This window comes from Marmota marmota, unplaced genomic scaffold (assembly GCF_001458135.2).
Source record: "Marmota marmota marmota unplaced genomic scaffold, marMar, whole genome shotgun sequence".
In the NCBI taxonomy this organism is placed as follows: domain Eukaryota; kingdom Metazoa; phylum Chordata; class Mammalia; order Rodentia; family Sciuridae; genus Marmota; species Marmota marmota.
The window spans coordinates 13,461,125-13,473,658 of record NW_026000242.1 but is presented as its reverse complement, the minus strand read 5'-3'; the positions used below and the strand labels follow the sequence as shown (position 1 = coordinate 13,473,658).

At 33.6% G+C, this 12,534-nt stretch overlaps 1 protein-coding gene across 2 annotated transcripts in view; it reads right to left on the bottom strand.

Annotated features, from left to right (window-relative positions):
* Arhgap20 (Rho GTPase activating protein 20) overlaps window positions 1-12,534 on the bottom strand; it is a 109,104-nt gene that overhangs the window by 20,217 nt on the left and 76,353 nt on the right. For both annotated transcript variants that reach the window (XM_015489910.2, XM_048796040.1), the window contains 2 exons: window positions 9,359-9,425; window positions 6,865-7,053 (listed from right to left, as the gene is read on the bottom strand). In XM_015489910.2, the coding sequence (XP_015345396.1) occupies window positions 6,865-7,053; window positions 9,359-9,425 (256 nt within the window). The remainder of the gene's footprint in view (window positions 1-6,864; window positions 7,054-9,358; window positions 9,426-12,534) is intronic.

The window sequence follows — 12,534 nt, the reverse complement described above, 5'->3', positions numbered from 1 at the left end:
AGGCAGCATATTGTTGGGTCTTGTTTTGTGATCCATTCTACTAGCCTGTGTCTCTTAATTGGTGAGTTTAAGCCATTAACATTTAGGGTTATTATTGAGATATGGGTTGTTCTTCCAGCCATATTTGTTTATTTCTGTTACTAAACATGGTTTGTTTTCCTCTTTGATTATTTTTCCCCCCTTTACTGTCCTACCTCCCACTGTTGGTTTTCATTGTTATTTTCCATTTGTTTATGTAATTCATTGTCAAAGTGATCAGAGACTAAATAAGAGACAAGGAGTTAAGGGGTGGGTCCACAGGTAGGGTAATGGGCGAAGAATAGGCTCCTATACCGCATGAGTGAAACCCAAAGGAGATTCCTGGGGTGCACTCTTCCAATGCTACGCCTTGGAATTGTGCTGCCTTAAAATCTCCAGACCAACTGGCAACCATAGAAGAGAGGAGACCAGAGCATACCTAAGCCTATACCCCGCCTCTGGGAGCACCACCTCCAGGACTAACCCTCTCACCCTAATAACCCCAATCATTCTGAGCATGGAGCTAGCATCAAACTCCAAACAACTCCACCTAACTGCTGAGAACGGAAGCTGAGCAACTCCTTAACTCCAATGGAAACAATTGTTCATTTTTTCATTGAGATACTTTATTTCTTTTCTCTCACATTTCTACCACTTTTGAAACCAAGTATTTTTCATGCATCAGTTAGAGGGCTGGGATCTCTGAATAGCATATTACAGTTTTATTGTGCATTCCTTCATTTTTGCTTTTTTCCTCCTCCTCTTTAAAATTTTTATTGTACATATATGTTTTCCTCTCACTTATGTTTCCCTAAATTCTTTCTCTCTTTTCTCTTGCTAACAGTTAATCTCTATTAATTCCTCTTTCACTCCTCCTATAATTTTTTACTTCTAACTTCTCTCCTCTTTCCTCACAAACATTATATCCTACAACACTTCTGTTCTCTCTTTGTCCACCATTTGAAATTGTAAACCCTTTTTGTAAATTTACTATTTATATTGTAGACAATAATTGAATATATAATTTCTGTTGATTGTCACAAAACTGTAGACATCTTAATAGGGGCTATCTGGTTTAAGTCTGCATATTGTTTGCATTGGGTGCTGTTATTATTTGTCTCCCCCTTAAAGGAAAGGTACTGGAAACCTTCAGGGACACAATAAGTTTATAGGGCAGAAACTGTACTTCCTCAGATCCACACTGCTAGATGGGAAGACACACAAACAACATGAAAAACCAAGGAAAAAAATAATTCCGAACAAACAAGATGGTCCAATAATAGAATCCACTGATACCACAGTAGAAGAAATGCAAGAGAAGGAATTTAGAATATACATAGTTAAGTTGATCTGAGACAAAAAGGATAATGTAAGGAGTGAAATCAGAGATAAAATTCAGGAGATGAAAGATCACTTCATTAAAGAGATAAAGATTCTGAAAAGAAATTAAGCAGAAATCCTAGAAATGAAGTAATCAATAAAAAATTAAAAATTCAATGGAAAGCATCACCAATAGACAAGAACACTTGGAAGAACCTCAGGCAACGAAGACAAAATATATAATCTTGAAAACAGAGTTGACCACAGAGAGAAGATGTTATGAAACCATGAACAGAACTTCCAAGAATTATGGGATAACATGAAAAGACCAAATTTAAGGTTTATGGAGATAGATGAAGGTGCAGAGATACAAACCAAAGGAATGCATTATCTTCAAAATAAAATAATATCAGAAAATTTCCCCAATCTAAAGAATAAAATGAAAAATTAAGTACAAGATGTTTACAGAACCATAAATGTACAAAATTACAACAGGCCCACACCAAGGCACATTATAAAGAAAATGCCCAACATACAGAATAAGGACAGAATTTTAAAGGTGATGGGAGAAAAATATCAGATTATACACAGGGGAAACCAATTCAGATCTGAGCTGATTTCTCAACCCAGACCCTCAAAGCTAGATGGTCCTAGAATAATGTATACCAAACTCTGAAAGAAAACGAATGCCAACCAACAATTCTACAACCAACAAAATTAACTCCAGTTTTGAAGATGAAATAAAAATCTTCACTGATAAATAAAAGTTAAAAGAAAGCCTGACTAGAAAGTCTGAGCTATAGAACATTCTTAACAAAATATTCCATGAAGATGAAATGAAAAAAAAAAGTGAAAACCAGCAAAGAAAGGAACTACACTATAGGAATAGTCAACCAAAAGAGAAATTCAAATTAATAACCAGAAACAAACAAAAATGAATGGGAATACAAATCATTTCTAAATAATAACATTGAACATTAATGGCCTATATTCATCAATTAAAAGACATAGGACTGGCAGATTGAAATAAAAAACAAGACCCAACAATATACTGTCTCCAAGAGACTCACCTCATCGTTAAAGATATCCATAGACTAAAGGTGAAAGGATGGGAAAAAACATATCACTCCATGGATAGCATAAACAACAGGGGTTTCTATCTCATGTCAGATTAACTTTTCTGATAAAGTGGACTTCATGCCAAAGAAGGACATTTCACACTGCTTAAAGGAATGATACATCAATAAGATATAATAAACAATTGTAAATATTTATGCCCCAACAATGGAGCATCTACGTATATCAAACAAACCCTTCTCAATTTCAATAATCAAATATACCACAACACAATAATACTTGGTGACTTTAACATACCTTTCTTATCACTGGATAGATCCTCCAAACAAAAACTTATCAAAGAAACTACAGAACTAAATAATACAATCAATAATTTAGACTTAACAGACATATGTAGAATATTTCATCCATCAATGATGGAGTACACTTTCTTCTCAGCAGCTCATGGATCCTTCTCTAAAACAGACCACATCTTAAGCCACAAAGCAACTCTTAGCAAATACAAAAAAATAGAGATAATACCCTGCATTCTATCACATTATAATGGAATGAAATTGGAAATCAATGATAAAACAAAAAAATAGAAGCTCTAACACCTGGAGACTCAAAAAACTTAACACACACACATACACACACACACACACAACCCATTTAATAAATGGGCTAAAGAACAGAACAGATACTTCACAGATGAAGAAACACAACTGATAACAAATATATGAAAAAATGTTCAACATCTCTAGAAATCAGAGAAATGAAAACAGAACTACATGAGATTTCATCTCACTAAAGTTAGAATGGCAATTATTTAGAATACAAGCAACAATAAATCTTGGTGAGTCTGTGGGGGAAAAAGCTGGTGGGACTGCAAATTGGTGCAACCACTCTGCAAAGCAGTATGGAGATTCCTTATAAAACCTGGAATGGAATCACCATTTGGTTTATACCCAAAGGAATTAAAATCAGCATACTATAATGACACAACCACATCAGTGTTTATAGCACAATTCACAATAGCTAAGCTATGGAACCAAACTAGGTACCCTTCAATGGATAAATGAATAAAGAAAATGTGGTGTATAAAGACAATGGAATATTACTCAGCCCTAAAGAATAATTAAATGACGGTATTTTCCTGTAAATGGATGGAGCTGGAAAATATCATGCGCTAAGTGAAATAAGCCAATCATAAAGAACCAAAGGCCTTGGGCTGGGAATGTGGCTCAAGCAGTAGCGCGCTCGCCTGGCATGCGTGTGGCCCAGGTTCGATCCTCAGCACCACATACAAACAAAGATGTTGTGTCAGCCAATAACTGAAAAATAAATATTAAAAAAATTCTCTCTCTCTCTCTTTAAAAAAAAAAGAACCAAAGGCCAAATATTATCTTTGATATACAGATGCTAATTCACAATGTGGAGAGCCGAGGAAGATTAGAGGTATTCTGGATTGCACAGAGGGCAGTGAAGAGGGTATAAAGGTAGGAAGGATAATATAATCAACTGGACATAGTTATCCTATGTGCAAATATTATTACATGACTGGTGTCATTCTACATCATGTCCAACCAGAAGAATGATACTCCATTTATGATGTGCCAAAATACATTCTACTGTCATGTATAACTAATTTGAACCCATTCATCTCTCCCAAATTTTACCCCATACAGAAATTCTGCTGATTAAGATCTGATTAAACTAGTGATTTCAAAAGCTGTTGTTAATCAAAATCTTCTTTTTTTTTCTTTTTTTATTAGTTGTTCAAAACATTACATAGCTCTTGACATATCATATTTCATACATTTGATTCAAGTGGGTTATGAACTCTCATTTTTCCCCCGAATCAAAATCTTCTGTATTGAAAAAAATTAGTGGTTCATCTATAATCTTTAATTACACAGGTGATTTGGATGCTTAGCTTTGGCATTAGTGGCATGTATTCATTCCTTTACCCATTTGCTACAAATCCTCTAAAGTGGGAACTACTACTATCCTAACTTCTAATAGACAAGTACTAAGCAGAACAGACAGGAACTAAGCAGAGGATGCCTGAAATTAAACTGAGCAAGTCAATGGCAAAATTGGGCAAAACTCTTAGGATTTCTGACTTGTAATTATTAATTAAACTAAATTGACATGAGCAATAGTTTTAATAAAACATGGGTGTAAAAGTAGAATAGTCAGATATTATTCTCTTCAACTAACAGATCTATTAATTTGTTTAACAACTATTTATTGAATACTGGTTTGTATGTGCCAATTGCTAATCCAGGCTGGGAAAAATGGGCCAGAATATCTGCCTTCTCATTTTAATGAAAGGAACACCATATCACTGTAGCATCCTCAAAATGGCCCATGAATGTGAACAAATAGCCTCAGAATCCAAAATTCAATTTACCATTATAGGAGAGAAAATGATAACTAATGCAAGACAACTGACCTATTGACAACTTCAGTAAAGTATAAAGTTTGAGCTAAGGTCATCCTCAGAAAATGGCAAGGTTGACTGTGTGTGTGGAAGTTGTGTGTGTGTGTGTGTGTGTGTGTGTGCGTCTGTATAAAACAGGTCAAAGATTTGAACTGGAAAATATTTTAGGAAAGCAAAGTTAAGACTGCCCAGCTAATATGGAGTGGGCATTTGAGGTTGGTCAATAGTGGTACCAAACTACCCTTCTGCTTTATGGTTTTATCTAGCAGTACTCAGAGTTCATTGAGAGATGGAATATTATTAGGTGCACAGGAAAGCAGGAAGAAGGATGAAGAAAGATGAGGTTGTCTGCAAGAAAGATTATCATGATCACCATAGAATTTAAGTTGGATATGGAGGGAAGAGTAAAAATAGGAGGTAACTAATATAATAGATGGAGAAAGTGGTAGAGCTCATTGGATTAGAAAAAGAAGTAATATGAGCTTCTATAAAGGAAGAATAAAGAACAGAGGCTGAATAAAAAGGAGAAAAGGTTGTTACAACTTGCCCCAATAAAAATCAAAGCGATTAACAGTTAAATTAAGTTTCACACTTATGCTGCAATTATTTAAAAAACTAGTTATTTTAGTATGAAAATAAAAATATGAATTAAATTTAAAATGCATTAGAGGAAGATGATGTTATCAATACTTAAAGCAAGAAAAACCTTTATAATAAGTAAAGATTTAATTTGTTGGATCGTTAGAAATTTTTCTTAAAGTAAGCGCATTATGCAATGAGATTAAAAACAGTATCAGCTACTTTCTCATTAATGCTACACTAATTGGATCACACACAGATAAGAGTTTCAGAATTTCATCTGGCATTCAGATGATGCTAATAATCTGACATGTGGCAGGGCGGGTGGAAAGTGATCTCCCAAGGTCCATGCTTTCTCTTAGACTTATTACTTATCTGTAAAAACCAATGGCACTGTTCACTGGATTTCTCAGAAGGTTTAAATTGACAAAGGCAGTATCAATTTTCTATCACACATTTTTTGTTATCCATTTTTTTGTTTCTTATACATCTTACTTTCAGAATAAGCTTCAGCTCAAGCTTGGATGAAGACAAATTATGTTGCTTTTACATTGAACATCACTGTTACCATGCTAGGACCTTTTTATGAAGTAGTTAAAAGAAAAAGGAAACACATATCAGAATGAGTAGGCCAATGAGAGACTTCTGTAGAAATTCAAGTTAGTATTCCCATACTTATCAGTACCAAGATCCATGTAAGGCATCACAGTCTTCTGACTCACATCACTGACAACCTCCTTTTTATGATGTGACCACTTAGGGGGAACACACAGTGGCGTGTGTTAGAATACAAAGAAAGCATTGAAACACCTGTAGCATTGCCTATGCCTTTGACTCTGCACTGGGCCTAAGGTTACAGGGGGAAAGAAAAAAGAAGGGACTGACTGTATTATTACTTGCTGCTGAATATAAGTAAATGATGCCTATTGCTGATTTATAAAACTAACTTTTTTCCCCCTAAAATGCCACCTTTTCTTTTTAAAACACTTATTAGCAAATTCAAAAGAAAGTATTTCACCTGGGTGGAAATTTGGTTTGGGTCTTTGTATTAAATTCATGTTCAAGAGTGAAAACTTTTTAATCCTCAAAAATCAAAGGCTGAATGTTCTCCTTGATAAGTGGATTCTGATCCATAATGGGGATGGGGGGTGGGCATGGAAAGAATGGAGGAACTTTGGGCAAAGGGGAGGAAGTGGAAGGGAGGGGACATGGGGGCAGGAAAGATGGTAGGATGAGATGAACATCATTATGCTAGGTACATGTATTACTGCACATTTGGTGCAACTCTACTACCAGAGAAATGAAAAGCTGTGCTTCATTTGTGTACAACGAACTGAAATGCATTCTGCTGTCATGTACAACTAATTAGAACAAATAAAAAATGATAAAAAAGAATGAAAACTTTTGCTGAGAGAAGACTCTATGAAGGAGGAGAAACAACTCACCACTCAGTTGATGGGCCACAGCCAGGCGGCTGGGCTTCAGGATGAACTGACACTGCATCTCTCGGGGCAGCTGTTCCATAAGGAAGGGCTCTTGCAGGTTGGCAGGGGAGGCAGAGTCCTTTGATCCCTGTGCCAGAAGAATAGTGTCTCGAAGATGGCTCATTTTAATTCCATAGGGATATTCATGCCCTACAAAGAGAAAAATCTAAATGTATTCTTCAGGTTGACTAATACAATACTGTGAACATGTTTGTTACAAACTTATATGTATTGCAATTTATACTCCCGGGACTTGTAGTATAAAGAATCCTTTTGTTGACTGAATGACCACCACGCACAGGTAGACCTACCAAAATACTTTTATGGTGAGAAGGGAAAGAAGGGAAAAAATCTTTAATGAATATCTTATTTCAAATGATTACATGGAAAGTGAATCTCATACAATAAAAATTTTAGATCAAAATTCAGTGCAGAAAATGATTGCAATGATCAGTCTGTCTTTCAATGTTTTTTTAAATTTTTTTTAGTTGTACATGAACACAATGCCTATATTTATTTATTTATGTCTATGTGGTGCTAAGGATTGAACCCAGTGCCTCACACATGCTAGGCAAGTGCTCTACTACTGAGCCACAACCCCAACCCTCTGTTTGTATCTATCATTTAGAGGCATTTGAGTTTCTCATTTGATACTAACTAGATCTGTCAATCTTCAGAAATCTATTGTCACTCTTCAGCCTCAAATTCATGATTTAAAATTTTTACATAACTATCACAAGTATTACGAGGATCAAATAAGTAAACATTAGTGGCTAATAGTTAAATAGGGACAAAAAACTACATATGTCAAGTATCACTACTACTATTATCTAGCATGTTCACCAAAGACATTTCATTCACTTTTAATAATTATAAAACTTGTTATTCAAGAGCCTTGGGACTAATTTGTTTTATTTATGTTTCCCTTCCAGTGCTAGGCTAGGTTGGTGTTCATAGGCTAAAGTCAGAAGACTGCAGATTAGAAACACAGACACAGGTGTAACAAGAAATTTATAAACTAGAAAAACTAAACCTTGGAGACATGACTGCAATGTGATTTTTGCTCTGCAGTACTCTAAGGAAATATCCCCTTGTAATCCTCAAGTTAACATCATGTTATTGACTTTTTAAATACACAGAGTAAGTTCTATTTTTAATACTGAATATAACTTAATGAATTCTTACTCTTCCTTTCCACTGGCATAGGCATACAATGTAAATGTTATCAATATTTCCACATTACAGTAACTTCCAGGGATTAAGACAAATATGGTTTCTATTACAGCAGTAATACAAAATTCATTTATCAAAATAGCCAACTACTAATGTACAGCTGTTTCGCAAGTCATATTTAAAATGTATAATTAAAAAAATCACATGTAAATCATGTCCCATGATTTTTCAGTAAGAGCTGGTAATGAAAATTTGAAACTGTTTAAGTTACTATCATCCACCTAGATTTAATGAATTTATTAAAATAACAATTTAAGTATATAATGACTTTCATTGTTGCTCATTCACTTTTACAAAAATGACAAGATAAAAAATAAACCCTGAAGTGTAAGCAGTTTTGTCTTTAGTTATATGCATGACAACTTTCTATATTCTAAGTATAAGCATTAGAATACATAGAAAGATTTCACAGAAAAGTCTGGCTTTAGATGACTCAGCTTACTTGAAACAGTCTGAATTATACAACAGTGATCATCGTTGATGATGGAAGGATTACATAAGACATGATTTAAACAATGTTGAAAATTATCATCTCAAGAGCTGCTATAGATACTGTCCCTTACTTTAATACCTGTATTTCTAAGGCAGTAAATGAAATTACTTATCAAGAAATTTTTTAGCTAATTAGTTAAAATAAGGTGAAGTGTAACCTATTAATAATTCCCCAAAACAAAGGCTGAAAAATTTAGCTAGAGTAATAGCAGTAAGTGAAATAGTAGTTAGCAAATTAAGACTTTTAGTAGTCATAAAGATTTAATCTATTTTTCTTTGATACCTAGGAAAGGTGAAAAGCGGCACAGACAGGTATTATACATCTAATGTTGGATTAGATGCATGATTGCATTATGGTCTTCCACCGAGCCAATGTAGTAAAATGTGAGAAAGGGAATAGGAACTTTGAGAAATTAATATGGGATACTAATATTTATTGCTTTCTTATAGTGATAATTAGCTTGGCAAGATAGCTTTAATTGTAAAGTGAAAAAGCAAAGAGGAAAATTTACACTTGTCCTCCTGACTATACCATTAGTTGCTTGAGTAAAAAGATACTACTGTCAAGCACAAAGCAAATGTTTAATATACATTTAATGAATGCACAACACCTGAGATTTAATAGTATTTAAGCTTAGGATCATATGACCAGCTCTGAGACACTTAGAATTATAATTAAAATATATTATAATTAAAACATATTAGTGTCTTAGATTTTCACAGAACTTACCAATGAGTGGATATGGTGCTGCTTCTTTTCCAGAATTGACCCATAACTGGTAATCTCTCTCAGAGCCCTTGGAGATAAAAAAACTAAAAGTCACAATTAATCTTCTGTCTAGTACTTGAATGAAGACACAGTATTGGCATTTTTAAGCTTTGCAAAGAGGAAGATTTAGAAAAATTATAAATGCTATTCAGGTTCCTGGGACAGTGGATATTATTATTTTTTTTAAAGATGGCAGTGCTGATTCCTACAACCCATCTCCCATTCCCCAAAAGGACTTGGAAATTCTGCCCCCACCACTGATGTCTAGGGATCCACAAACATAATGGAATTGGACATTCACTATAAAGGTAAGCCCATGGAAGGTGAAATTGAAGCCAGGTCCTTTTACAAAGAACAAACTTCCTTTTTCTACAAAGCTAATCTTTAGTTCTTTATAGAGTCCTCACTTCAGTAATATCTCTGGACTTCTCAAAGAATGTAACATGCTTCTGCAAAGTTAACCTGTTACCCAGCAAGCCACAAACACTTCTGTATCTATGATTAAAAAGTAAAATATCAGAGGTGATTATTAATTAGAATGACCAAAAGGCTTTGAGGAGATAGGTAGTTGGCAGTTGTATTGGCTTTGGTTTGGGCAAGTCCAGTCCTAGAACAGAAAGGATAAGAATTCTACCTAGAGACTAGGCCCAGTCATGGAAAATAATAAAATTGTTCACTAGGAGAATTTAAACCCAGCAAGACTATAAATCCCACTTCAAAGAAATAAAACTAAATTTTATAGACTTTGCTGAGTCCTGTGGAATAAATAAAAATGTTTTAAATGGAAGTTGGAACAAAAATAATCAACTCTGTTATCAATATTTCATATGCTTGTCTTTAACCTCTAATAAAAAATCATGTTAAGATAGGTGAACAAATAATTGTCAAATGACTATCGAAAGGCAAATATAATAAAAGGTCCTAGGTATATAGAATACCATACAAACTGCTATCTGCTCATCCCCTAATAAAAGAGTAAGAACAACCTAATCTTTTTACGTAGTCTGAAAACACTTAAAAATATGTTATAACTAACAGCCTCAATTCTTAAGTTAATGTGACTTCTTTTTTTCAATTTTTTTTTGGTCTGAGCAGATTGATCACTTTATTTAGAGGAAAATACAAAAAAGAAATTGAGTTATGTATTATTTATGTAAGTAGGAAATCAATGCCGATATATATGGAGTATATAATTTTGGAGTATATATTTACACCTGCTTTACCTGGTGTAAATAAAATTTAATTACATTTTAAATGTTACTAAATTTTACTAATGAAATATATTTCTTATCTCGTATTTTGGTTGCCTTGAATTCTTTTTTTTGTTGACATTATGATTTATTGGTTTGTATTATTACAATATGGTTTCATAATATACATTAATGTCACATAACAATAACTATGAAATATGATATGTCAAGAGCTTTGTAATGTTTTGAACAACCAATAAAAAAAAAAAAGAAGGTTGGGAATATTTTACTTCCCAGATAAATTTTAGAAAAAAAAATTGTATTTGGTTTGATTTATTGAAAAAAAAACATGATAAAATTTTTATGGGGAAATACTATACATCAAATGAGATAAAATGGTTGTCTTTGCAATGATGAGTTTTATTTACACACATAGTGTGCAGAATGAAATACATTATGTCCTCCATAATTTTTTATTTTGTTATAAGTTCTACATATTTCTCTTGTAAGTCTTTATACATGTGATATGTTACACTGATATTACTTCTATTTAATACTTATATGATATTTTGTTTTGTTAGTTAAACTGGATGTAATGAAACTAAAATTAAAATTGTGTTTGGTCCCTAGAAACCAATTTTTCTCAAACTTTATTATTTATTTCATTTTGAAAGTATGTCCTCTTTCCTCCTAGCACCCAGATTTCAACTGTATGGATCAACACAGCTGTAGTCTTATGCTATCATATAAGTATATGCTATCATGATTCAAAGGTACAGCAGTTTCTATAGGTCTATGCTACTTGTTGAGGAGTACCATATATATTAAATAAACAATTTTCACTAATAAATAACAGAAATTTACATTACCTTTCTAATTCATGAGAATTTGTTTCATGTCTGTATCAATACTGTGTAATTTTTTTAAAAAAATTCTGATTTGTTATACATGATGGCAGAATGCATGCCCTGAATTCTTAGTGGCCTTTGTACAGTACTGTGTAAGAGAAAATATAAATTCAATAATGTCTTAAATGTGTCATGTCATAACTTAATAGAGTGTTTTAATAATTTAAAAATGTTCTAATGTTTTCATATGTTGTGGTTTAGATATGAAGTATCCCCTGAAATCTAATGTGTGAGATGGTGCAAGATTGAAATGATTAGATTTTGAGAGGTGTAACCTAATCAGTGGATTAATCCATTGAGATGGATTAACTGTAGGATGATGGGAGGAGGTTAGTGGAAATTTGGTCACTGGGGGCAAGTCTTTGGAGTATATAATTTGTCCTGGTAAAGGGAGCTCTCACTGTCCTTTCTGGCGTCATGTTCTGAGCTGCTTTCCTCCACCTCTCCCTTCCACGATGACATTCTGCCTCACCTTGAGCCAAGAGATAAGGAGTCAGACAATCATGGACTGAACCTCTGATACCATGAGCCAAAGTAAACTTTTTCTTCTCTATGTTGTTGTCATGCAGTCTTTTGGTCACAGTAATGAAAAGTTGAGTAAAACATCACCCTTCTAAAAATTACTCTTTTTACTAAAATTACTAATTGTGTGGTGTTTATGTAACATGTAGGAAAGCAATAAGGAAAACTTTCCTAATCTTTTTCCCCTATACCTCATCCTTGAATATTCCAATCTTTTCCAACAATAAAATTTCAAAAACTTGCCTCTGCCCCAGAAAAGAAGGAAGAGTATGATATGTACACTAAGGCTTTCCAAACCCATGATCTAATTCAAAGTTATTATTTTATTAACTAGCAGAATCAGCCATCTTAACCTCAGGACCTGCAGCCAGTCAATATGGCTCACAGCAAATCCTTCAGTACGCTTCGTCATCAGTACGCTAATAATGAGCCATCTTATGATAGAAGGGATAATTTACATCTAAATTACTAAATGTTACTTTGAATTTACAGTATCAAAGTTTCTTTATAATTAGGA